This window comes from Gadus chalcogrammus, chromosome 20 (genome assembly GCF_026213295.1).
Source record: "Gadus chalcogrammus isolate NIFS_2021 chromosome 20, NIFS_Gcha_1.0, whole genome shotgun sequence".
NCBI lineage: Eukaryota > Metazoa > Chordata > Actinopteri > Gadiformes > Gadidae > Gadus > Gadus chalcogrammus.
This window is the reverse complement of record NC_079431.1, coordinates 13305944-13333838: the sequence shown is the minus strand read 5'-3', so window position 1 is coordinate 13333838 and position 27895 is coordinate 13305944. Positions and strand designations below refer to the sequence as shown.

The 27895-nt window shown below is 45.1% G+C and overlaps 1 protein-coding gene across 2 annotated transcripts; it reads left to right on the top strand.

Annotated features, from left to right (window-relative positions):
* Nucleotides 1-197: 197 nt before the first annotated feature.
* Nucleotides 198-27783, top strand: mgat4a (alpha-1,3-mannosyl-glycoprotein 4-beta-N-acetylglucosaminyltransferase A). Of its 2 annotated transcripts, XM_056579416.1 has the most exons (18): nt 198-423; nt 621-906; nt 1021-1230; nt 9569-9736; nt 10075-10215; nt 15084-15217; nt 15693-15739; nt 16258-16371; nt 18027-18102; nt 19901-20015; nt 20432-20562; nt 20786-20893; nt 21042-21116; nt 21974-22092; nt 23290-23368; nt 24072-24132; nt 24437-24549; nt 24986-27783. In XM_056579416.1, exons 3-18 carry the CDS (start codon nt 1137-1139, stop codon nt 25010-25012), a joined length of 1602 nt encoding a protein of 533 aa, XP_056435391.1. In that variant the 5' UTR covers nt 198-423; nt 621-906; nt 1021-1136; the 3' UTR covers nt 25013-27783. The 2 variants fall into 2 exon arrangements, with proteins under 2 accessions (XP_056435391.1, XP_056435393.1); XM_056579418.1 differs by lacking the exon at nt 198-423 and having other exon boundaries at nt 431-906.
* The last annotated feature ends 112 nt before the right edge of the window (nt 27784-27895 follow it).

Genomic DNA, 27895 nt, shown 5'->3' with positions numbered 1-27895 from the left:
GTCTGACAGTAATGCGATACAAATCCAATGATTGTTTTAAAGGATTCCCCTAAACAAATGCTGACACTGCACTGCAGTATGGAAATTGTTGAATGTATGGATTCAACACATTTCCAAAGATTAATACATTTTGCGTGTCACCCGCGAGGTGGAGTTAAGGATGAAGGTACCTCCTGCTTCAGCTGATATCGTTACCCTTCCTGGAAAGGGAATTAAATCTAACGCACCCACCCATAGACCAATGACAGCGATCTGTGACTTGTGACGCTACATCTGGAAAAGGCAGACGTTTTTACTATAAAACGCTCAATTGATATCGGTTTCCGTGCTGTCATAATCGTATTTTAATAAGGTCATTTTTAAATTGGATACAATCCATAACGCCGTGCAAAGTACACTTCCGTCAAGTTTCTAATTTTTTAGGTAAGGACCCCATTGAAATGCTGCAATGACTAGCGTTCATGCTATGCGTAACGTTACTCTAGCTCAGTAAACTTAGAAACTCCGGCCAATTGGTATTGTTTGGAGGAGAGACGACTTATTTATCGAGTGAAACACTTATTTCTCGGCTGATATTTGAGCGACAATCTCTAAACTTGCATGCTTTCTTTCTTTTAAAGCTGGATACATTCTCATTCGACCGTGTGAGCCAGCCGACGTCAAAACCCAGTAGCTGTCAAACCTGTTGTGGGCTAATGGTGCGGTTTGTGTCGTGGATGTATAGCAGTAGGTCTGTCATGTGTTGACGTCCAGCGGTGTGTCGTTCCTCCGGCTCTCTCCCTTGCCATGCGAGTCGCGCGCGTCACGGAAGCCTGTAAAAAGCATCGGGACTCTGGACTGCCAATGCCTCGTGACTGATCTGAAAAGGCGCAGGAGCAGCTAGACAACAGCCCTCCTGGTTTTACGGTAGAGACCCCCACGGCTACTACCACAACAACACAATACTTAAACACACCGGGGGTACACATCCGGAATCATTCATATTCATTCCTTCACTGTTGCTCGCCGTCACTAACCCAGGGGCAGTTTGTGGCCACCATATGCATTCACCGACGCCCGGCTTGACGTCCTGAAGGCGGTGAGAGGCACGGCAGACCGGGGTCCCCGTGTGTCGTGGAGGGGATCGCTGAAATGAAATGAGGCTCAGAAATGGAACGGTTGCCACTGCGATTATTTTTTTCACGTCGTTTCTCAGCCTGTCCTGGTACACAGCCTGGCAGAATGGCAAAGGTAAGCACAACAATCCCATACTCTTCTTTCTGCTTGATGTGTTTATTGAGATGGTTGGCTGTTACGGTGGCTCGCTCCAATGCAGGCTGTTTTGACTACTAGCTGGTTGAGACGGATATCTGCAATGATCAAACCGACATGGAGACTGAATGTAAGCCTATAAGCGTGCCATGCCATCTCTAGATATTGTCAATACGTATAATGACAATATCTGGAGATGTCATGGGACGGCTGCATCTATTTTAAGCTTCTCCTCGGTTATCTTTGCATCCGTTTTAAATACCTAGTGCAATGTACCAACACCTAAAACCACAAGAGACCGTCCTAAGATAATGAGGGTTATCTTGACTAAAGATACGGTTGCGGTTTAGGTTTTGGGAACATCAAAAATGTAGACATCATGGGTAGCCTACTCGTTTCAATTTTTGACGGCTCGGCTCTCAGTGATCGATAATTGACTTAACTAATCGATTATGAATAATGTGTGACTCTCGCCGTACACACAATGCAACGGGTAGCACAGTTGGAAGCAGTTTGAATTGGACTAGTTCCTATCGGATAACACTGGTGTTTAATCTTGAACATTCCCCATGTTGGTCCAACATCCTTGGTAAGATGTACGTCTGGAACAACTGGCTGATGCTCTACCCCTTTCCCAGGGTCAATTCCAAGGGGGTTGGTGCTTTCGGCCCTAGTCTAGACTTTACTTTAATTTTTTAGTGACTTATGAGCCGAGTGTAAATACATTTGACCTTTTTTTTAGGTACATTCCAAAGCACTGGCCTCGTACCTTATCAACTCATTGAAACTGTTAAGCTTGAATTATTACCACTTCTGAAGCAGACCCGGGGGCTCTGATAAAACCTGACCGTGATTTATAAAGGGCAGGTTGGAGAGGATTCAGCACCTGCTGAAACTAACCAGACTGTCCACGGGAAGGCTGCAGAGATAAAAAGCCTGGCAATACGGCCATTGTTAAAACTTTGAGCCAACAATTAGTCTTGTCTCTGTCGCCATGGTTGTGGGAAGTATTGTAACAACAGACGGTGATGCTGCCTTCCATGACTTTGTTGTGTTTGGATGGGCCGAGTGTAGACAACACGCAGGCCGTAACGTTGGAAGCAAATCTTCATGTAAATGTGACATGGCTTTTTGGTAATGGTTAAAGCGTAGAAACACAAACTAAAGCTATGACCTGTGTATACCGTAGTTTATCAATGTGCATTACTTTGGCAGATACAGGAATGTCGGTTATAACAGTTAACATTGGACTGGTTTCCAGACTTCAACAGTGGTGTTGTAGAAACAAACATCTATCTTTTTGTTCAAGTTAGTTGTTAGATAGATAGTTAATTATCTCAAAACTCTGGACTATCTCAGACAATAATTAACTCCATATGGTGTTGATTTTGTATGTTATAAAAAATGAAAAGCTGACGCGTGCAGTTCTCTGTCCAGAAGTGTCTTGGTGTGATGTCATGATTGGTCATAAATGATAGGAACACGCATTATATAAGCCATCCTTCAGGATAAGCAAAATATCAGACTTGTCAATACAACAAACATTAACCTATATCCTCAGCTTGTATAGTCTGCATATACAATTGTCGTGTGTGTGTGTGTGTGTGTGTGTGTGTGTGTGTGTGTGTGTGTGTGTGTGTGTGTGTGTGTGTGTGTGTGTGTGTGTGTGTGTGTGTGTGTGTGTGTGTGTGTGTGTGTGTGTGTGTGTGTGTGTGTGTTCCTAACTTGCATTGTTTCTCCTCATTTGACTGTTGTTTGAATGAGTCGAGTACTCTTGTCATAAACAGTCCTCTATGTGACAACTCTCCATGACATTGACTGACATGGAGGATGATACATTTTAAATGACTTAAAGTTACAATTGCAGTAGACTCTCTAACGGCACTATACAATAGATCCTAGACTGACGGGCTGTGGTTGCTTGAGTCAACAGCAACCTGGCATACGATACTGTTCCGTTTTCCCCATCCAGACAGTTTCTCCCTTGAATCCATTTGTTCCCGTTTCCCGTTGGTCATGGGCTAACACAATGGGTCCCTAAAATAGCTCCAGAAAGGGTGTGCTTATGGCCAAGGAAAGATGTGTGGAAGGGAACACGTGTGGCGGCCGAGGGGCCGAGTGGGAGCGGAGGGCGTTGTTGTGGAGAGGAACTTATCTTTGCCCTTGGAATGGAGAAGACTTACAATGGGCCGGATGTCTGGATGAATGTTGCCTTTTGTAATGGATTTATGTATTTGGCTTTTATCTATTCTTTTTATTTAGTTGGGAGTGGGCAACGAGCCAGAAAAGTGTAAAGTGGTCCATGGGGGGCTGGATCTAGTTGAGGATGTGACTAAAGGAGAAGAGCAATATCAGCCCATCAGTGAAGCGAACGGGACACACTGACTAGCAGACTTTTAAGTAGTGTCCCATCTACTCTCACAGCCTTTGCTCTGTCCCCCAGTCTCGTGAGCTCATTATTTCAGCAGGTTGTTCAGTTGTGAACAACCTGCTGAAATAGCATGTGGCTCCTTCACATGCTTGCCTTCATGGTCTCGGTTCCACAATTTTCTATTACGTCTTCCTCTATTGTATGTCATCAGAATGATCTAGTCCACAGTCCATTGTTTGTCTTAAACTGTTGTTCCCTGTTGGGTAAAGTCTTATCTGGGAAGAAATGAATTTGGAGTGTAAGCAGGAGTGTGTGAGTATAATTGGATGTCATTCTTCCATACTTGTGCTTTTTCATTTTCTATTGCTGGGAATGGGAACGGAGCTACAGTGAATGTGCCCGATTAACTATAATAAGACTGATTCTACATGTGTTGGCACTGGCAGTGATTCCCAAAGGGTGTTTGGAAAACAGTTGGGTATTGATTTGATTGTGCAGAAGTGTCAAAACGCATAGATACCAGTGCTAGCAAGCTGTGTATTGGCCTGTCGCATACTTTCTTTCTGAAAGAGGAGAAGGAAGTAAGCCTGCCAGTGTAGACCTGGTAACTTTTTGGAAAAGGGGAAAGAAGATAGTAGAAGCCGGACCGTTGTGACCGTTGTGGTCTGCAGTAAGCCTCTCAAATCTCACAGTGCAGTCGGTGGTTGGAACACACTAAATACACTAATACACTTTGAGGGGAGTTCAGGAAGCAGGATTCAGGCCTGGAAGTCATTCTGATATGAGCTTGTCGATATAATCAATTTTTATTTTTTAATTCTAAACCAAACATTTTTGATTTACAATTAAAAAAGAAATATCCTCTTCTCTGAGGTCCCGTAGTTCATAGTAACGCCAACTCCTTTTCAGAAAAAATTAAATATAAACATGGTAGCATGGGCTGAAAGAAATAGTGTAGCGTTTGCCTCAAGTCTGTGGCAAACAAAAGCAGCAGCGCAACACATTAATTCAACATCTGAAACTGAGGCACGCAGCAGAGTGGGAGACGTGTTATTTAGCTTTTGTTAATCATTGTTATTCTTCAAATAAATATACAGATATATCATTTATAGAAAAAATAATTGATTTAAAATCGATTATCGGGTTTGGTTGGAATAGAACAGAGACATTTTATTTTAGTGATGAATCTTGGCTAAAGGCTCCCAGCTAAGCATTCTCCCCAATATTTGGATGTATTACCCAATTAATATAGCTTGCAACACACACACGCACACGCACACGCACACGCACTCTCTTTTGTCTCTTTGGCACAATCAAATCAAATCCTAAAGAACCAAATCACATTTAATTTCTTATGGTTTGTTCTGAACCCATTTCCTGGTTTCAGAATGCCATTCCCTGGTTTGGCATACAGGGAATAAGGAAAGCCACTTTGGGAAAAAGGTCAATCAGGGAAATAGGAAGATTTAGAGGAGATGGCGCGTGCCCATCAGTGTATTTTTTCTTCCCTTGCACAGTGTCCCCCAGGGAATATCACTCACCTGTCCACGGATCGGCTTTCATTCCCTCCGTTGGAATATACCAGTCCAGATCAATACTACTACTGTCTGCGTGTGCAATAAGACCCCAAAGTGATGTCATGCTTGTTTTTACCTATCTGACGGTAACTTTTGTGTTGTGGAGGAGGTTTGTTTTGGTAACTGTATTGTAACCCTGAACTCAGAACCCTAGCAAACTGTAGCAATTATGTCATTAGTTAAATCCTTACACTGATACTTTTGTTGTTGATTCAGCAGCCAGAAACATGTTTGGTAATGTATGATGATGTATTTGTCCAGCTAATGACATATTCATGTATATTGCTTCACCATGAGATGGTATCATTACCTGTCACACACCTATCCAGTATCAAGATCCCTTGGCAAATGCCAAAAGCGATCAGTGTTATCTTTGCAAAGGCTTGATCAAGGTCCAATATCATTTTAATTTATACAAAATCGATCTGATCTAATGCACACAAAACCCGCATTGTCAAAGGATAACTGTAAAGTCATAGCGAGCAGTTGAGTCAAAACCACAAGTTCTGAATAGTGGTAAAGTGAAACCGTGCCATGTGCTTTAGGAGTAAGGTGTAACCGTGTAACTGGGCTGACGCCTCATTCTCGGCAACATCTGCCCTACCTGAAGATAATGGCTCAAGGCAGCTGCATGGCACCGTTGGACCACATGGGTGGCAGGTGCACCAGTATGAAGAGCTGTTCAGATCCTCAAAGTAGCTGTCAAACCACACAAGTGGTTTGCCTACATGTTGTTCACTGCAGTCTTGCAGCAGATGCCTAACGCCAACATCTCTTAACAACCGGATATCAGAGGCTCAGGAGGAACAATGCAAGGACGGGTGATTTTGAATGCTGCTAGAGCCAGAACGCATCTCGGTAGACTCACCTCAACCTGAGTTAGAGCTAACTCTACATAAAATTGCGACACCTTTCTGAACCGCTAACCCAGATTTACAGAGTCTCTTACAGTTTGCAGTCTGCATAAAACACTGAGGGTTGGGGAGTTCTCGGTAAGGAAGTGATGCTTTCAAAGGGGTATTTCCGAATTTTGGACATAGGACCTGAATCCCAAGTTAGTGTTCTGTCAAGGTGTTCTTTATCATTGGAGACGGGTTTCAACACATTTCATGGAGTCCTTCTAGTTGCAGAGTTTGCTCGTGCTAGGCTAGCGCACGGCAACGGGCAATACTAGCCTGCTAATATTATAAAACAGTCTTACCCACTCCACAGTACACCCGAGGCAAATCATTTATAACGCCAGATGGTCGATGTAAATGTCTGTGTTGATAGAATAATATTAGAAATAAAACCAACCTTGCATTGCATTGCATTTTGAGGGACTTGCTGTGTCTCAGCAGCGGCGTTATATTCCTGGTAGTAGGCTACGGCAGCGGCGGACTGATACCTAGGTTAAATTCCGCTTCTGCTGAGAAAGTAGTCCCTCAAAATGCGATGATTCATGCGATGCAAGATGTTAGTTTTATTTCTAACATTATTCTATCAACACAGACATTTACATCTATAGTCTGGCATTATAATTGATCTACCTCGGGTGTACTGTGGAGTGGGTAAGACTGTTTTTCTGAACTAACCCTTTAATGTCTGGAGCCAGAGGGAGAACCTTAGTCCTTCAGCTTCTCACAGTCCTTTATCTTTTTGATGCATGTCAAAATCTTAAGACAAATTATAGATTTATTTGCTCTGTTCATAATAAGTTATTGACGTGGATGGATTTAGCATCACACATCCCCTCTTTATTAGATTAAACATGGTTTTTGGTCACAACTTAGCGATGGAGGAAATCCTTACAGAAAACAGGTCCTCTTAGTCAATTGGGTGTCAACCCCTGTAGTTCATTCCAGGAAGAAAGGCTCCACATTTGTATTTATTATTTTTTTTAGATTTAGTTCTCAATCACTGGCAGGGAACACGGCTCCCTTTCATTGGGGCTGTGGGGGGGGGGTGGGTTGAGGTAGAGGGGTAGGTACTGGTGGGCCTTCCCACATGCAGTGTTTGTGTATATGTGTGCACCTCAGTGCATGTCTACACATACCTAAATAAGAGGCCTTGTCAGAAGGAAGGGGCAGGGTACTGCGGTCACGGCTGCCTTCATGGCACACCTTGGCCCCTCCCACGTCCTTCCTCATTCATAAATCACAGGAATGTATGGAGGCCAGCAATCAGGGCTGACGCCTCACGGGTGCCACATCACAGGAGGATGGTGGCCGGAGAGCAAAATCTCGACGTGTGGATAAAAGAGGGGTGATTGGGGGGGGGGGGGGGATGGAGAGTGAGGGATGGAGCAGTGGCGGTTTGAAGTAGACACAGAGAAGAGCAGAGCAAAACGGGTAGTAGAAGATGAGGGACGGGCAGAGAGATGCAGAGGGGGGTTGCGGTGAGTCTGTTGTGAAGAGAGCTCTGGTTAGTGCAGAGGAGGATTCTGCTGTGCATTAGGTTTACAGCCACTTTGCCCTCCCCCCACCCTTCCCTCATCTGCAGCCAGACCAGGGGAGGAGAATAATGAGATTTTCGAGATGTGATCCAGATCACAGGTAGGGCTAATGGGCAAATGGGTTTGCTGTGCTCAGCCCTTTTATCTAATTGGCCTAGATATAATGCCTGCACTGTTGAGGTTACAGCCTCCTTGCAACACACAGACTTCAATGGGGAGCAAGGGGTTGGCGGAATGACAGGTGTTGTTCAAAGGCTGGTCCCTTTGCTGTCCACGATGGGTGGAGGTTAACCAGCTTGAAGGTTCACGTTTAACATGTATTCAGCAGTTGAGGCTGTGCTGACATGTCGAATGTCAAGAGAAGCTAACGCTAACGGCGTTAGCTAACTCTGACGCTAACGACGCTGAACACCCTCGGGCACAATCACTATGCACAATCCCCCACGGCGGAGGATGACTGTTTACCTGTTTGCTTAAGAGAAGATGCATAAGGGATTAACAAGGGAGGGAGATGGAGATGGGGCTGGGTTCACCTGCTAGGCTTTTAGTTCCACTGTAGGCTAGGTCTACACAGTGGGGCGGGGGAAAACAACTAGCCTGAACAGAAAACAATGCTATTGTTTTGGCATCCTGTTATGCGACCTCTCCTCTCCTCCCCTCTCCCAGAGAGGCCCCAATCCTTCTCCTTCTCAGCAGGATTATAGGTGTGGTTTCACCCTCAGCGCCGGGGCTCTGGCAATCAAAGGCCGCCGCCGCAAAGATGAAAGTCTTGTTTGTTCTCCATGGAGCTGCCCTTTGCACAAGACCCCAAACCCAACGACAGCATCTGTCACAACAGGCTGCATGTGGACGGAGCAGCCAGGGAAGGCCCAGTGGACACAATAGCACAGAGTCAGACACAGACCCATGGAGTCAGACGCATTGAGAGATGGGAGAGGTGGAGATGAAGGGACTGCTGTTGAGAAGGGAAAGGTCTTCAGATGGTTACTATACCCTGCAAAATGGGGAGATCGGATTAACAGGCATACTTTCTATTAGGGCTGGCCGATTAATCAAATTTCGATTTTGATTTTAGCGTCAAACGATCACAAAGCTAATATAATCTAGTTTACTATTTATTTATTTTATGTTTCATAGAAACAGCTGGATACATATCTGTAAAATATTTTAGATTTGAACATTTTCTTTTTGACCATTTTCTGTATTTTTTTTTAAGGCGAAATTTCAAAGATCGCAGTTACTGAGTGTTTTTGGGAGAGACATGCTGAATAAATACATCATGTTTTCAAAATTGTACAAATAATAGTCTGAATAATCATGATTTCAATATTGACAAATAATCGTGATTATGATTTTTTTCCATAATCGAGCAGCCTACATTCTATCCATATCACACGTACGTAAGCACGCACGAGGGAGACCTAGCTAAGCTGGATACTATAGGAGTGATGTGTGGGGGAATTCTGTTGCTTATCTATTTGGATGGCCGTCTGCCCCTTTCTCATTTCTATCCCCTCAAATAGGAACACTCCAAGCAGTATAAAGAAATGGGAGCCTTGTTCAAACTTTATGTATCGCCAGGATCTATCTCAGAACTTGATAAACTGCCAGAACACTAAAATTAAACCACCTAGATTTTGCCTCCGGGTACAAAAGTAGTAGTTAGTGGTTAGATTAATCTGGGAGTTATGGTTCTATCCACATGAAAGCAAAGGCTCTGTGGACTAATACGATATTTTTTTTTACACCTTTCCGAAGAGAACATTAAGACTGCAGCTGGCAGTTTGTTTCACCAGCCATGCTTGTGAGCTCCAGAAAGAACTTCCTGTTGAGGAACGGCTGATCTACTACCTGACCTTGAGGTGTGGCATGGAGTTTTAACGGCTACATATCTCTAATCAAATCCTCTTCCCCCCCTTTCCCCTACCCCTATAGAGAAACTGGTAGCCTCCCAGCGGGAGTTCCATGCCCTGAGAGAGCGCCTCCGTGTGGCGGAGCACAGGACCTTGCAGCGCTCCTCCGAGCTAAACAACATCCTGGAGCAGTTCCGCCGGGCCATCGCCGAGACCAACGGCAGCAAGGACGCCATCTCCAACTTCTCCGGTAACTCATGCGTCACACATACAGATTGGGGATGATAAAAAGCCAGGAGGAGATTTGGAGGGTGTTACGCATAGTTAGCCATTAGTGGTTCGACGTTCAAGTCGAAGCGTTGAGTTCCTTTCATCTAATGGAGTCTGTTTATCCTACTCCTCTATGCCGTCCCGTGTTCCCTATTCACTGGTTACCATATAGATTAACATCAGATGCATGCTAGCGACGCGTTAAGAGGAAGGAGCCGGTGTTATTGTCAATCCAGAGGCAGCGTTCACTCGCTTCTTAGCCGTGCAGTCGGGAAGGACCAGGACCGTGTTTAACCTGTCGTTGACATCTGCTTCCAGATGAGACTCAGAAGCTGCTGAAGGAGCTGGCCAGTCGGAAGCCCCTGCAGATCCCAAACATTTACCACCACCTGCCTCACCTGCTCAACAATGAGGGCAGTCTGCAGCCCGCAGTGCAGGTTGGCCTGGGACGCACCGGAGGTAAAAACACAAAATCCCACAAAAACACTCACAGGTGGGACTTGAGCATGCAATCTCCTTGCGTGCCAAACAGGTGCCATGTATTTTGGAAGTTAATTGCCTTGGGTGACACTCAGTTGGCAACAGAGCTGATGCCCCGATGGGATACTCTTGGTTGAGGGAACGATCGCTTTTGCTGCACGCCTTCCAGTGGTGTCTACCGCACATCAAACCTCACAATCCATTCTCATGGTGATCTACATGGTGAACTTTCAGCCCGGTCGAGACAGCTACCGTCTGATGTAAAACATGTTAAAATAGCAAAAACGCATCAGGCAGCTTGTGTGAAGAGGAGGAATATTAGTTATTTCCTTGAATTTGATGACTTTTGATTTTGCAACGTTAATGGCTGCTATATGAAAAGAAAATGTTCATGTAGCTGCAGGGTTTCCCCCATGCCCCCTGACCCCACCTACAGTGTTGAGTCAATACACAACAGTCCATAAGTCAGAAGTTTAACTTGTGTTAAGGAAGCATCAATGCAGCAATAAACTGGGGGTTTATCTGTTGCAAAATTGGAAAAGGAGAGTTCTTTGGAAGCTTTCCTTAGCTTTCTTATTTATTAAACTATTGAACCATTTTTAAAGACATCAATGTTCAATGTAACCTAATGTATCAGCTTGACCACAGAGCATTTGGATATCTCACAAAATGAACGCTGCGATCAGCTGATTTTGCACAGTTTTCCAGTGTGTGCGTGGTACACAGGGCGCACATGAGCGCACATTTCAGAATGCTTATTTTTCGTTTCGAGCCAAGGCACGTCTTGGCTCCACCTTCCGGAAAAAATATGTTTTCCTTTGCAGGTGGCGAACGCCAAGGTAGCTGCACATTTTATTTTTATTTTTAACTCCCGTTAGTTACGCAAAAGCATTTTACAGGAATTAGAAGTAGCTGTTAAAGAATAAAAGTCTGCCGTCTCGACTTTAGCCTCTGGTCCTGAAGAAAATGTCATTCCAATCTCATTTCCGTCCCATTCGCGGGTCTTTTCATTCCCTCTGTTTATTTATTCTGCAAAAAAATCATCATCAATTCAAACCCCTGCTCAAGCTCTTGCACAGTGTTGCACTTGGCATGGGCGCCCTGGCCATATCGCGTTCTCTCTAAGAGGATTAGGGGCCTGGCTGCGTGACAGAGTGACAGAGTGAGTATGGGGACTGTCGTTGACGGAAAGGGGGGTTGGTCCATAAACGGGTGCTTCCTGATGCTCAGTGACAATGGGTTAGGGGGTGGGAAAGGGGTCCGAGACATAGGAGGAGGAGGAGGCAGAGGAGGAGGAAAGAGTAGCAGGGAAGTAAACAGTATTGCAGCTTCTCCATTCCCATTAAAGCACTGTGAGCCATGAGTGGTAGAAGGTATTCTCACGGGATGAGAGAGCAGGAAAGGCAAAGGGGATAATCTCTCTCGCCTCATCACTCTGCTCCTCTCCAGCCACGTCCTCTCAGGTGTCTAGCCCACCGGTCCATCTACAAAGGCTTTACATCAATGCAAAATGTCTGTTTTGCTCATGCTTCATAGAGTCCTGTGTCACCTGCATCCTGCTTGAGGATGCCTCTCATGTAGGCTGCAGACATTGGGGCTTGAAGCCAGTACACTTTGGCTGGAATGGGTAGAGACTGGAAGCTGAACCCTCAAACTGAAGAGTGGACTGGCTGCAGGGTAGTGTGGTGGTGGTGGAGGCGGTGGTGGTGAGTCGTGTTGCGTCTTGTCCGTTCACAGGGACAGTGGTTCCTGTTAGGCAGCAGTTGTCTGTTTCAGACCTCTGTTGGGACTGGCAATCAATGGGCCAGATGCTCCTCTGGCATGCAATCCAAACCCCCACCTACCTTTTTAAAGACGCACCCTACTGGCCTGTGATCTGTGTTGTTGTTCTTTTAACCACTTTCAACTCTTCACTATCGGACACACATATTTATAGCCTTGGCAATTAGCACATCTACCCACTTTAAATAAAAACATAGATTACAGGAAATGTATGCGACTGCAGCAAGGGGCAGTTAAGCTCTGATACTGCCTGGTCTTGACAGCCTAAGCCATTTTGCTTTGGCACAAAGCCTGCGTATTCATGTACGTATATTTTGCTTCCCGGGTCCTACTAATCGCTGTTCACTTACAGAAGTGACGTTCCAGTCACATTTTTGGAGATGTCCATCTCTCGCAGCAGATACACTTAAGTTAATCAATGCAGCCATCTGTGGAGGGAACAAGCAGGCATGTGACTTGGCTCTGTCCAACACGAACCACACGCCAAACTGCTCCTTTTTTCTTTTTCTGTACACATTAATACATCGTTAAAAAAAAATCCTTTCATGGACTTAGCCAACTGCTGAAGACAAACTACTTATTTAGATATATAGAGACGCCTGTGTTAGTGTTACTTTAAAAGGCTGCCTTTTGGAAAACGACAACAACTGATCGTCTTGTTGTCATGGTTACTGAGGCGGTAAATCACACAACCGTCGACGGATTATTTTGGGAGCGATTTCTAAAATAAAACGTGTACCCATCAAGATATTAAAGCAGTGATTGTGTCATTTCATAAGGCACTTGTTAATCTGTGGCTTAACGTCAAAGTGGATTTAATCGTAGGTCCTTGTTGTTCTATTTGGTGCTTTGTGGGAAATGTCACTAATGTCACAAATGTGCAGCTGGCCTGCTGGTTGCAATGGAGGAGTGCAGGGGGGAGATTGTTGCTCTGCTGTAACTCCTTCAACAGCCCTATGTTTTATTTATAAAGGCTTAATTTCATCTTTAATGTGGCCGGATGCAGTTCCAGTAAAATTAATCCTGTTATTGAAGGAGTCCTGCATGCTGACAATGTTCCTTTGTCACATCACTATTATCTGATCAGTTCCTATGCCTACAATTTATATTGTGGACATTTGCAAGCTCAGTGGGATATCCATCAAAAGGTGGGGGCTGTACGGTTCATCAAATCAGTCGTTTACACTTTGTCTTGTCGAGTAAGTTCAAGTAGTGAGTGGGACACGAGATTGGGGATAGTGTGGGAAGTGAGAGAGAGAGAGAGAGATGGGGAGGCTAGGGCCGTTTGGAGTCAGAGCTCCCCTCACTGTGGTTTGCATACATCCTCACTTGTTGGCTGTCTCCCGCCCTCCCTTATTCTGTCAGTCTCTGTCTCGCTGCCTTCCTCCCACACTCTGCTTTTATCCTCGACCTACTTTCCTGCTGCTGGTAGTGGTGGGCGCTGCTTCACACTGCATGGCTCGCAGCGCTGGGTAACACAAAGCGTTGAAATGGGGACAGATTCTCCACGCTGCGGTGAGTGGTCTGGGGGATTGGAGCTCTCTCCCCCCGCCTCTTAAACTTTGTTTTCGCACCCCCCCCAACACACATAGTGACCCAGCCCAGACATCATTGCATGCATGTCAAAGCTGTTTACGCCTTTTCCTCGTACACGTTCATGTACATATTTACGCACGCACTTCAGTCAATATTAAATGATAGCCTACGTGTCCAAATGACAGTAGGCAAGCATTGCTTTTGTCTCGCGACCTTCAACCATTATGTCACATATATGCTAACGTCTGCCAGGCTTCCCAATAGTCAGGGTAGCTGCAGCACTTCAATGACATGGCTCGGCTGATTTACGTATTTTTTTTAATTATTATTCATAGACTGTGGACAACATACGATACCGTTTGGCTACAAGATAAGTCTCCTTTGACTGCTATTGCTTTGTTATTCAAACGAAACATGTTTTGCATAGGAAACTCTTGATACTATGGCTTTAGAATTAAACCTTGCGTGTGAGCTTCAAGGCGGATGAGGACTCTAAAATGCAAAGGGTTCAGACTGTTACTTAACAAGTAACTTAAGGATGCCGTCTACTTCTATCCTTTCTCCAGCCAAAGAAAAAGCACACAAGTGACGGGTATCAGATGACGTGTGTGTGTGTATGTGTGGCCTACTCATTCATTCATTCTCCCCCCTTACCCTAGCCATCTCTGTTCACCATCTTTCTTTCTCTCCCCCTACTCTCTCTCTGTTTCACACACATTCACTCACAAAACAGTGAAAGTGATCCTTGTCTGTCAGTGGGTCAGATTCAGTCCCATACGGCTGGAGCTGTCCATCTCTGGTACAGAGGTTTTCTTTTGTCTCTCTCTCTCTGTCTCTCTGTCTCTCTGTCTCTCTGTCTCTGTTTGTGTGTGTGTGTGTGAGAGAGAGAGTCTGTCTGTAAAACTGTGTATAACCTCCTTCAGATCCCTTGCATCTGAAGTGATAAGGAGACGACAATAGCTTCTCTCCCTCTCCAGTCCTCCATGTTTTGTTCTCTTTTCCCCAGAGCAGCTGAACTCCAGTGATCTGCCAGAGTACAACCACTTGCATTGTACCTGTTGTTCTTGTTGTCTTTATTCTTGTTGTTTAAAAATAATGTGTTTCCAGGGGTGGGGGGCTGTTTGCTTTGGACTGTTACTGTTCATTGTGGTCTCCACTTTGGGAGTACCAATTGGGCATCTAGGACTGTAAGCTATGAGCATACAGACTTGCTCATTGCGTCATCCTACACGTAATTGCCAAGGCAGCCGCAAAAATAACTTTTCCACTTTCAGACAAATGGTTATTTTTTGGGGGGGAAACAAATTATATATATTGTGTGTGTGTGTGTGTGTGTTTGTGTGTGTGTGTGTGTGTGTGTGTGTGTTTCCACCATGGTGATGTTACCGCTGTGGTGCAAATGAAAAAGTGTGACGACACCGTTTATGGTGTGCTCTGCCCGCTAACGGCTCAGTCTGCCGTTGGTCCGTGGGTGGTCAGCCGTCGGAGCGCGGTCCTAACAACCTCCCTCCCTGCCGCCCTCTCCCCAGTCTCCATGGTGATGGGTATCCCGACGGTGCGGCGCAAGGTGAAGTCGTACCTGGCCGAGACGCTGCATTCGCTCATCGACAAACTGTCGCCGGAGGAGAAGCTGGACTGTGTCATCATCGTCTTTGTTGGAGAGGTGAGCTCGTCGACTAGGCCGGGTCCGCCGCTGGCTGAACGCATGCGTAGTCTTGGCACAAGCAGAGCACACGCACTCGCGCTCACTCTGTCACATACGATTTTCACACTCTGTCACGCGGGTGCCAGATGCTTGCAGTGTTCTCAAGGCACTCTGTGTGTGTGTGTGTGTGTGTGTGTGTGTGTGTGTGTGTGTGTGTGTGTGTGTGTGTGTGTGTGTGTGTGTGTGTGTGTGTGTGTGTGTGTGTGTGTGTGTGTGTGTGTGTGTGTGTGTGTCATTAGTGTATATGTATATACACTAATGACTACACTTTCACACACGCTCCCTCTTACTCTCGCGTACTCTCCCACACACATGCTCAAATTCATATAAACAATCACATCGCTTGCATACAAGCACACAATCATGTGGAACTCCCTGAATCTTTGTGTTGCTCAAAGTCTGCTGACTCCATTTGATTGTGTTGTCCCTGCAGACGGATGTGGACTACGTTAACAGTGTGGTGGCCGGACTAGAGAAAGAGTAAGTGGAAACACAATTCTCCAACCATACACCAAACTTGAGGCACTCGTATACACACCCACCAACACTAACGCACACATAAACACAAAGTACAGTCACGGCCATCCACTAACCCTGACGCACTGCAATATGTAATACAAAACCTAACAAGCACATATAACACACAAGCATCGTCCAACATGACACCCATTAACAGTGTACACACACCCATGCGTGAACGCACATCCATGCCTCCCAGTATGCAAGCTTCCATAAAAATACAGACAGACGTTATTTGGTTACGTGTTAGGAAATTGCTTTGCATGATCGGATATCGGATACTTTTATCTCGTACGTTATTGGACTTTCATTGACCAAATCAGCCGTAAACAAAGTCTTCTTTTCACGGCACTTTGAGCATGTTGTTATTGCATTGTGAAGTAAACCCCTGGTCAATAACTCTATTTGGCAGTTTCCTATTAATCTCCTGCGCCCACCCTCAACGCCTTCTCCCCCCCCCCCCCGCCCCCGTCCCCCAGGTTCTCCACAGAGTTCAGCTCGGGCCTGCTGGAGCTCATCTCCCCTCCCGCCGCCTACTACCCCGACCTGACCAACCTTAAGGAGACCTTCGGGGACTCCAGGGAGAGGGTCAGGTGAGCCTCCCCTCGACCCCAACCCACCCAGCGACTCACCCACCCAGTGAGGGACGGGCAGGGAAGGGGGGGGAGAAAAAACAGAGGGAGAAGAAAGATTAGAGTCATTATGGAAATGAGTCAGGGGGCAGATAGGAATGAGACGCATGAGGATGGTGACCAGGATCGCAGTGACTGGAGGAGGGATGAGTCATGAGGAGGTGGGGGGGCGGAGAGGAGGGCTCTAAGGTAGGCTGCCTGGGTGCTTAGTATTCCACAGGCGTTCCTCAAAGTCAACTCAGGGTCATCTGCAGCAGCTCTCTTTATCTCGCTCACTCGCTTGTTTTCTTGCTCACTCTCTCTTACTTCGTAATTCTCCATCTCTCTATCTCTCTGTCTCCGTCTCCGTCTCCGTCTCTCTCTCTCTCTCTCTCTGTCTCTCTGTCTCTCTGTCTCTGTCTCTCTCAGAGGATCTTCCTTTTTGTGAGCTCATGTTCAGAGTCCACCAACAACTGCCCTCAGAAATCAGTGCATGCATTGAACTGAGACAGCATGGCTTGCTCTCAGCCCACTCGGTATCTGCATTTGTTTGCACACATGTTCAAGTTCCAATGTTCGTACATGCATATCTGTGTGTCTGTATGGAAATACGGATGCATGACAAGTATTTTCTGTTTCGCAAAGTGTGTGTGTGTGTGTGTGTGTGTGTGTGTGTGTGTGTGTGTGTGTGTGTGTGTGTGTGTGTGTGTGTGTGTGTGTGTGTGTGTGTGTGTGTGTGTGTGTGTGTGTGTGTGTGTTGATGCGCACCAATGACTAAATGATGAACAAGTCCAACGAAACCCTCCCACATCTGAAACAACAGTACCACCCAGCCACCTGCCTCGTGTGTGTGTGTGGGCGAACACATTGACTTCCTACACCAGGGGTGCCCAACCTTTTTTGACCCAAGATCTACTTTTCAAGTAGCCAACCTCCCGAGATCTACCAGCAAACCTACCTTCAAGCCAGGGGGGGGGGGGGGGGGGGGGTAGAGAACAATTGTTGACGGGGGGGGGGGGGGGGGGGGGGGTTGTATCGTGAACCTACGGACTTCAGTGGGGGTTTCATTCCGTCTGCGCACGGCACCTTCTCAACGATAATCAATAATCTTCCTCCCACTCAGGGTGAAAATGGTAGGTCTTAGCTTGTTTCCCCTCAGCCATGCCAACGTTTAGGAGTGTGTAACTACTGTTGACGGCTTTCAACTGCTGTTAACAGCACATGCGCTACCGCGCGTATATGTCCCGCGCAAATTTAATTTCATTAAAAAAAATAAAAAATAAAAAATAAAAAAATTTTTTTTTTTTTTTTCTTCACCCCTCGCGATCGACTTGGGATCTGTCGGCGATCTACTGGTAGACCGCGATCGACTGGTTGGGCACCCCTGTCCTACACTGTGTGCGTGTGTGTCTCTTTGTAGGTTGTCTGTGTTTACGAAGCTTTAGCCCACGCGCACTAAGACAACAGTTTATTGTTTGTTTAAACGCTGTAAAGAGCCAAATATATTCAATACTCTGTTCTGCGTGTTTTAGGCTTATAGTGCACAGAACAAATTCAGGAAGACTAAGGTGAACAAATAGTGAGGGCTTTTAAGTGTGTTAAATGGTAATTGTAGGAACACATTGTTTTGTTTTCAGGTGGCGCACCAAACAGAACCTGGATTACTCTTTCCTCATGATGTACGCTGTCAGCAAAGGAGTGTATTATGTACAGGTATGCACTGCAATCACAATCAGACAATCAAAGCACAAGTGGAAAACGGCTGTCCAGCCTGGGCCAACCTCGCATTGTTGATTTAGGATTGATTATTAAAGATAATGATGCGATTAGGATGTTTTGAGTATGCAGGCACTGGGTGTGTGTGTGTTCTTTTTTTAATTGATTCTTGTTGGTTGGTGCAATTGCAAATCTAATGTAGTCAAAACACACTCATGTGTGTTTTGAACACACTGCATATTGCTGCCACTTGGAGCCTGCCTTCTGCAACTTTACAATGAATAGATTATGTTAGATGATCTAAGTGAGGGATAATTTACAGCGAGCCGGACTTCGTTTCTAAATGAACCCAGACCGGAGGGTACCCTGTTACCCTTACTCGAAATCGATGATTTGACATTTCATTGATTCCGCTAAAACCAGTTTCCAGTCAGTTAGAGTCTACGGTTGGAAATAGCCTCCATAGCAATGGTCTGTTATTGATGGCAGCGGTCTGCTATTCAGAAACGGCAGTTCATAGAACGCTGTAATTTAACGAAAAAAATCGAGTAGCCAATAAAGCCGGCGACTTTGTTGAACCCTTCACGCTGATTCAAAACCCTTCACCTCAAGTCCGGATACTGTATTCCCCTGCAAGGAGGTTGATTTGCGATAATGACCAGCTCGCTGTACATTATCCCTTACGTAACAGACTGCTGCGCTGTAATTGTCCATGTTTTGGACGGTATATGGTTCCAAAGTTGGAAGCATAAGCCGTCACTCTCTGTTGCGCTATTCTGGTTACAAACCGCAATATGCCACAACCAGTAGATGTGGTTGGTGGATGTAGATGTTGCGAAATGTTTCTTATGTGAAAGAATTCATGGCTCAACAGTCTCAACTCAACAGTTTTTGTGTACAAAGACAGTTTTTGTGGTTGTGTATAATTCCGTACCCAATCAATGTTCCCATAGCAACATTTCGGAATCCCTGGAGTTAGCCGAGCATGTTCACACACACACCCCCCTTATATTTTGGTATCAAAGTTTGACAAATACCCTTTTGAGACAAAATATGTTTCAAACTTCCAAAACAAGCGAGATCAAGCTACATTTCCTCATGGATTTGTGTTTGACACAAAATACCCTGTTTGCGTGTAAAGCATATTCCGATGCAGAGCCAAGATTATTCCTGGCATCTGCCTAATCCTCTTAGTATTCTCCAGTGGCTCTCGGTCTCCAGACCCCAATTTGTTTAACGGTTAATAACATGTGTCCTTGTGAATCTAAATTATTCAACGCTGTTCAGTAACGCATTCTCTCACCTATGGTGCAGACGTGAAGGAATGTCCCTTTGGCTCCTCTGGTTTGGGGTGTCATAGGACAGCGGTTCACAACCCTCGTGGCAAGGCTTTGTTGGCTGTGAAAAGATGTTAGGAGTCAGTACATACATATCCCTACGTATTCCCATCGCCATATACACCTGGATACAGCAACTCTAGAGAAAAATGCTTAATTATTGACAATTCTGAAAACATGATGTGGATGACATATTGTGACAATTTCTTATAACATCAGATTCGGTATGTCATTCGATTCCTTCCCTACAACTTTAAGTTGGAGTGACTTGAACATCTGTTTGGGATTGTGATTTGTTTTAGTCCAGAGTGGGTTGTGACCAAGCGGCATTGTAGGTGATGTATACATTTTGGTGCTGGTATACACATGTATTGTTGTTTATCTATCTCTGATCTTAATATCTGTTGTAATGTTGGGTTCACGGCCTCATCTCATTGACCAATCCCTCTGCCCCATAGATGGAAGACGACATTGTTGCGAAGCCCAACTACTTTGCTACCATGAAGAACTTTGCCCTGCAGCTATCCTCTGAGGACTGGATGATCCTGGAATTTTCTCAGCTGGGATTCATTGGTACAAACACACACATGCACGCACACGTGCACGTCACACTCACACTTACACACACGTCACTCGTACACACTGGGGAGTATTTTTAGTATGGAATGTCTTTTCAATGAGAAAATGGCGTGGAAGCAAAAAAATACTTATTGCTGCTAGAAGCCACTGACATTATAAACAGACTCTTGGTACATTCTGGCCAGTTTTAAGTTTGTTGATCTGCATTGCAGCATCATAATGGTTTGTCATGTTAACTCTTGGTTATCTGCGGTTTATATCACAGTGACGTTTTTGAAGGGACTTTAACCCACACACCGAAACCCCCTTCAGCATTAATTGATCTTGGAGGAAACGACCAGATTAAATCATATGCATTGCCGGCTCTGCTGACTGCCATAACCAGTTCAGCCTGTTCTTCTTCCTTCCAGGAAAGATGTTCCAGGCCCCCGACCTCAACCTGATCGTAGAGTTCATCTTCATGTTTTATAAGGAGAAACCCATCGACTGGCTATTAGACCACATTCTCTGGGTCAAAGTCTGCAATCCTGAGAAGGATGCGGTATGTCATCACTGTGTGTGTGTGTGTGTGTGTGTGTGTGTGTGTGTGTGTGTGTGTGTGTGTGTGTGTGTGTGTGTGTGTGTGTGTGTGTGTGTGTGTGTGTGTGTGTGTGTGTGTGTGTGTGTGTGTGTGTGTGTGTGTGTACGTTAGTATCGTATGTGTTGGCAGTAGTTGTGTGTTTGCTGCTGCTTGTCCTTCACCGCCACGCTCTTCCCCTGAACAGAAGCACTGTGAGCGGCAGAAGTCGAGTCTGCGCGTGCGGTTCAGGCCCTCGCTGTTCCAGCACGTGGGCCTCCATTCTTCCCTCGCTGGAAAGATTCAAAAACTCACGGTAAGCCTCCCTCCCCTTTGGTATCTGTTGTCACGGTCAAAAGCATTAGTTTATTTGAGTACTTGGTTAGATCACTTCCTCTTGCACGTTCAGCACTCTTTCCACTTCCTGTAAAGATTTGTGTCCTTCCTTTCTAATGCTTGTGCAGGACAAAGATTTCCTGAAACCTCTGCTTCACAAGATCCACGTCAATCCGCCGGCTGAAGTGTCTACCTCGATGAAGGTAACCACACAATGGGGTCCACCTCCGCTGCTAGATTCCCGGCATCAGGAAGGGAGCTGTTTGACCAAAGCTCGTATCAAACAGTAAACATCATTGCCTTCACTACCTTCCTCTCCTAAACTAAGGGAAAAGAGCATACGGCAGCCCATTTATTAGGCTGATAAAAAAAATATTTCACGGATGCTAGCTGCAACCTCTTTTGGACAGGAGTGTATGTGCTATAATGAAGATACAGCCAGCATCAAGCCTGAGAAAAACATGTGGCTCGGCTCCCTCTTGCCATCGTGTGCCATCTGTGAAGCTCCATGACTTCATGGCACGTGGCAAAGGTTTTATCATGAAGGGAATATTTCACACAATGAACTCCGGAATAAATATCTAGCGATTGTGAAGGGGTGGATACTATTTTTCACCACCAACAATACACGGCCAGCTGCAGCAAAAGCAGCAGCAGCTGCCTCGTTCGCCGTCTGTATGTCTCTGCTGTATTTATTTTCAGGCGTGACCGTTTCCTACCTCCAAAGTAGCACAACACGCATGCGTGTTCCCAATGCTTGTAAAGTTGTATTTTTCACCATTCAAACTACTGGTATCCAGGGAGAGAGTAACAGAGGGCGACTTTGCTTACGGAACCGTTGTCCGCTCTGTTGTTGGTTTACGTCGGAGCCACACTCCACCAATCTCTGAAACCAGCTGAAGCGGAAGAAGTGTAGCAAATTTGACATTCAGGATTGTTAACCGGGTGACGCAGGGAGCAATAATGTGAATATTTTAATAATTGACCAAACTGATAAATTAGTATACACAGCACCGTGGGAAGGGGCTCAAAAAGCAATGGTGTGTGACGTGTGTTCCAGGTATACCAGGGCCACACCCTGGAGAAGACCTACCTGGGAGAGGACTTCTTCTGGGCAGTCACCCCCACCGCCGGAGACTACGTCCTCTTTAAGTTTGACAGACCGGTTAGCATAGAGAGGTAGGCTGTGCCCTCTGCGCATGCATATCACTTGTTGTGCTAGCGATGCCACCTTGCTGATTTGCGGATGATTGCATTTTACTCTTGTGGATGTGTGGTGTTCTCTGCGGTGCGTAGGCACAGGGGAGCATTGACAAACACTTTCACACAGTTCCGTGTTTACAGTCTGACGGTAAAATCATCCAGCTTCTGTCGTGTCTCTACAATTTGACTCACTCTCACTCACTCCCCCCCCCCCACTCTCGCACTCTCCCCTCACCCTGGCTAACCATCCATCGTCTCTTCCTGCTGGTCTGTGTCTCTGGGGATAAGGCGGTGCTAATGAGAGGTTTCTAAAATAAGCATTGCTAGGCCAAGCACCCACTCACTGCAGAGCACAGAGGGAGAGAGACAGGCAACCAGAGAGAGATGGTGGGTGATGAGGAAAGAAATAGGCAGGTAAGATCTCCAGCAACCTGAGGAAATAAAAAGTTGCACACATAGAAGATATGGCGGTTAATATTTGGTGGTGTGGGGGAGGTGTTCTTCACAATGAAGCTCTTGTCGGCCCGCCCATGAAGACAGAGGTGGCCAAGAAGAGAGCCTTCACTGACGCTCACTCACTCCATTCGCATGACGCTGCAGCAACCAGCACTAAAATATTAATAAAACAGCAATGTATTAATAGGTTATATGTTTTATCAGCATTATGCTATCGATCTGGCAAACCATGTGTCCCCATTAGGTTAAAGTACATCATAAGCGTTAAAGAAACCAGTTTCTGCGTCAGCAGCAGGTCGGTTGATCTGTTAACAGTATGAATACAGCCTATAAGTCTGGACACAAGGGTTGATCTGTTAACTATGAATACAGCCTATAAGTCTGGACACAAGCTCCTCAGTTCAAGAATGGCAGAAAGCCTGTCCAAGTATAACTTTGGTAGCTACCCCCCTAGCAAGGTCTTGTTTGTCTCGTCCTGTCCACATATAAAAATGAAACGCATAGTACTGACTCTGTCTGCGGGGGTTGGGTCTGGGAGAGGGTGCCGTCCCTCACAGCGACCCAAATCTACCTCTGTCTGAGAGAACACTATGGCAAATCCAGGGGAAGCCTGTAATAGACTGTATTGCACTGTATTGTCATTTGCATATTTCACCTAAGTGTGCGAATAATTATTCTTGTGTATCATAGTTAAATGCATGTGGTTTGGATCGACAGGTTCCTGTTCCGGAGCGGCAACCAGGAACATCCAGGGGACCGGATAAGGAACACCACGGTGGAGATTCTGCCCTTCTCGGTGAGAACCCAGAACCAGCCTCAAAGGAACACATCGGTCCGGGTGGTCCAACATCATAACCGACTCTCGTGGCTCCACTTAAACATCCAATGCCAAATTTATCTAGCAAAATGTCTTTGTTTTGCCTTAGAGCATTTCTTGTGAGCACGTCTGCCAAAATGTTAACAAAAGCACTATAGCACTTTGGTCTTTATGATTAGACATTTAGTTAAATACTTGTATGGGGATCCACTTTTATGTTGAAATGTGCAAACTCTGTACTGACCAAGGCACATTGAGTACGAAAGACTCAAGAGGCAGACATAATGCACACACGTAATACTCTGCAGCAAAATCAGTCATTTTGGCGAAATGATATTGGTAACAATTGTCTTAGTGAGGAGAGATGGAGAGAGGAGGAGAGATGTGACGATGGTACGATCACTCCGACCGGTGGATGCCTTACTGCCATGACCAAAAAGTGCTTCTGAATTGTGCAAGATCTGATTATTGATCCAGTCGGCCCGACCCCGCCCTGGCATGGATAACACCATGTATTGATTGACGATATGGATCACATCTCTACCCCATGGCGTGGAGAAGCGATGCTGAATGTGCGCTTGTGCTTTGTTGTAGCAAGCAATCGTTGCGTGTCGCGCAAATAGTTTCCCAAACGCTGCTGGAGATCCTCACAATGACTGCTTTGGTTTATGTGTCCTTTCAGGAAGCTTCGGTCAAGGCGAAAGAGAAGTACAAGCGAACAGAAGACCGCTTTTACAGAATAGGTCAGTTCAGCAGCCACGTCACTCATTAGTACTGCAGTGGTGCACCCACACACCCAACCTTATCAGAGTTTATAATGTGCACCTCTGGGAGGAAAACCTATTGACACATTACACACACGCACCTCACCCTGTTAACGAGTTGGGTAACAACCTGTCAAGAGGATCTATATTGCAACCTTTCCCTTGGTTTTCTTCCATATGATCCCTCCTTGATGAGTCACCATCCCATACCTATTGATCATGGTCTTTATCTAATTGACTATGCTGAGCAAGCATGATGTAATTGTGTGTTTTGTATGTCCAGGTCAGTTTGAAAAGGGTGTGGCCGAAGGAGCTGTAGATCCCGTCTTCAATCCGATAGTGGCGCTGCGTCTGTCTGTCCGCAGAGATTCCGCAGTGTGGGCCATCGTCAGTGAAGTAAGCACAGACACACTCTTCTCCCTGTAGTTAAACAAGTTTAGCAAACATTTTTGCTAAACCAAGTTTAGCAAACATTGTTTAGCCCAGTCCTAAATGGCTAGTCGCTTTACCTTTTTGATTAGATACAACTTTAGTAATCCTGTACTATTACTTCATAACTTTTGAATTGAAGCATGATATATTGTTTGCCTCCATTCGTGTCATAATGTCTTGTCCAGGTGGCCCGTGTTCACATCATGGGTCATTAAACCTTGGTTATCTTGTTCATGCACAATTCCTTGTGTAAAACGTATGCAAATGGGTTGTTCAGAGTTTGGAGACTGCACCCAGACGATGATAATGCCTTAAGTGTAATTTCAGGCATGAAATGTTTCCCTCTCATGTCGTGTCCTTTGGTTTTCTAACCCATAATGCATCTGTCTCTCACCTGCAGATCCATATAAAGAGGATAGCGGGCTAACAGACTTTTTGGGGGGGTCACATAAATCACCGATCTCCAGGGCCTCAACGTCCATGAAGCGGCTCACATGGGCCCTTTGGGGCCTAGTAACCAGCGGTGACACCATCACAACCCACTAGAGTCTATATTTGAGCCTTTCAGATGCAATCTATAGCCATCTCTCTCTCGGTTCTTGGTTCTCGGTTCTCTCAGTTGGTTCTCGTTTCTCGGCCCTCTCTCTGTCATATTGCTGCCATTTTTCTCTTCTTCCATGTCTATTTTTGGCGACTATACCCACCAGTGGCGTAACAAGGCAACGACGGGCCCGTATGCCGGATGTTCAAGGCGGGCCCCCCCCCCCCCCGGGGGGTTTCGTTACGATTGTTGAGGGGGGGGGGGGGCCCTGATTGGCCCGGGCCCGTACGCGCCCGCATACCCTGCTTACCGATAGTTACGCCACTGATACCCACAGTCCACATTTTTTCCACCATTTTTGCAACTTTCTGTTGCTCCAAGTCTATATGTTTGAATGTGATTACTACTGAATAACGGGCTCTGGCTCTTCAGAAGACCAATCAGCTTTGAACGCAATCAGATAATGTTGGCGAATGGGAACAAAAGTCCATCTGATTAGACCGAATCATATGGCGGCTGACGTGCTTTCTTGGACCCTATTCGCTTGATGCGGTCGCCACCTATGGGCAGACATGGGTATTGCGGCATAAATGATTCCACAACAGAGCCCCTGATGTAATGCAGAATTTTATCATCACAGATGGCCTCCTGCTCACCAGTCTCGATATAAACTTGGCTTGTAGCAGGGTGACAATGGAAAGAAAATACATGTTTTTACAAATCTTTTAGGGGATAACAGTAGTTTAGTCCCACGGTAATAATCAGGATTATCTTAAAATAGGTCCAGGATGCGCCAAATGTTCCCTATCCTGACTGAAGTCAATTGGTCACAAATTGCCTTTGGTTTACATTCCTTGGTAATGTTCCCAGTCAATCACGTAAAACTAGAAGAAATCCATATCGTTCTTTTATTACAATCTGCCTCATGGGTAGTGTGTGACCTGAATGTCATATTTGAGCAAACTACCCAGACATTGTCCTGGGGTTGTTTTCTTAAAGGCTTATATTGATATATTGTACAACTACGACGATCTATGAAGGTGACTTAATTTATTTGAAATAAAAAATTAATTTGTACAAGAGCTTAAATATATATTTTTTAATTCTATAAAGAAGTGTTTATGATAGTTTTAAGCGTATTTTATGAGTCTTTTTCAAAGCAGCCCATGTCATTTCTTTGATTATCTTTTTGTTTGCTGGTTTTCATTGCTCTGTTCAAACTGCTGTATTTCTTTCATTTAAATTTTGCTTTGTATTTTTTTTTTTTAACCTCCAGCCAAACCTTGTAAATAATAAAACAATAATTCATTCTAAAAGATGAACTAAAGGGGTTTAGACAAACTCTAGAATGAAGTTCTGGATCTGCATCTGTGCAAAACGTGTACAAAGGAAATTGTGCCTTATATTCGGGTCCTTGGAAATGGCCTTGGCAGAATTATTAAAATAGTTTCTCTGCTTTTTGGCTCGTTTCGTTGGTGGAGTGCAGTAATAATCAGTGAAAATATAGTTGCAGGTGTGTTTGTGACTAGTCCTTTCATCATTCACAAGACATCGTGTAAAAAGGAGGCTTAGATTGACAACAAAAAAATGTGAGGTATGCACTGGTTTTATTTGTTTTTGCTGCACAAGAACCCAACTCTAAATAAGATCAACCCAAATGTCTTTATACCATGGCATGCTTTTATTTTTTACCAAACCGGTGATGTGGTGTTGTGATTGGCACGATATTTTGATTATTGTATTATTTTATATATATATATATAGATATATAGATATATATATATATAGATATACTTTTTTTTTTTTTTTACATGTGCCATTCCCTTGCAGTGCTTGTAAATATTGGTATGATGGAAGCTTTTCCGATAGTGAAGATATAAGCTACCTATTTACAAGCAAAGTCATGATTTCAATCATTTTTCATCTTCTTTTACTAATCCACTTGACAGTAGAATCATGGTCGTGTGTATACGAATATTTATGGTTTCCACAGGGGATAAGTGAAAGTGCCTTTGGCCTGAGCATTTTCCCCAAAGGACAATTTGGAACAGATTATTATACTTGCCATTCATGCTCGCTTCAACATTTATTCATCACTTTTGTACTGGACTCATTTCGTTGTGAGATTGGGCCTTTCCATCCCGCTCACCACCCCGGGTCAAAGCAACCCCACCGTCCCCTCTGTCTCCACATCAGAAGTGGCCTCATCTTCTCCTTGCCACGAACGCATTGTTTGTTGCTCGAGCATTGGACGAAGAGGACGACCCACTCAGAGGTAGAAGAGGTGGCTTGGAGGAGGAAGACACTTTCCGAACAATCCCCACACATTGATCTGTGAGCCCAGTCCCCCGTCAGAGACTGAATGCACACAAAGGAGGAAGGATTTTCTGTGCATTGTTTAATGGGCCCCCTTAGGATCAAAGGACAATAAGAGAAATATACTGTCCCACGAGGACATGCCTGACTCCTCCCCGTGTGTGTGTGTGTGTGTGTGTGTGTGTGTGTGTGTGTGTGTGTGTGTGTGTGTGTGTGTGTGTGTGTGTGTGTGTGTGTGTGTGTGTGTGTGTGTGTGTGTGTGTCAATGGTTTGGACATGAATTGTCATGTACATCTTTGAAATAAAGGAAAATAGTTGATACAATCATAGACATTCATGTGATCCTTTGTTCTTTTACTAACATAATTTTAAGACTTCTGTGTAACAGCATGATGACAAAATGAATTGGTACGGATAGTGATACATAGACATTAATCGATTTGTAGATGCAGG

Bases quoted from the DNA above. Each gene is read 5' to 3' on its own strand.
- mgat4a (XM_056579416.1), top strand. From the start codon at position 1,137: ATGAGGCTCAGAAATGGAACGGTTGCCACTGCGATTATTTTTTTCACG. The intron at 15,740-16,257 runs GTAAGTGGAAAC...CCCGTCCCCCAG, and splicing joins GTGGCCGGACTAGAGAAAGA to GTTCTCCACAGAGTTCAGCT. The intron at 21,117-21,973 runs GTAACCACACAA...CGTGTGTTCCAG, and splicing joins AAGTGTCTACCTCGATGAAG to GTATACCAGGGCCACACCCT.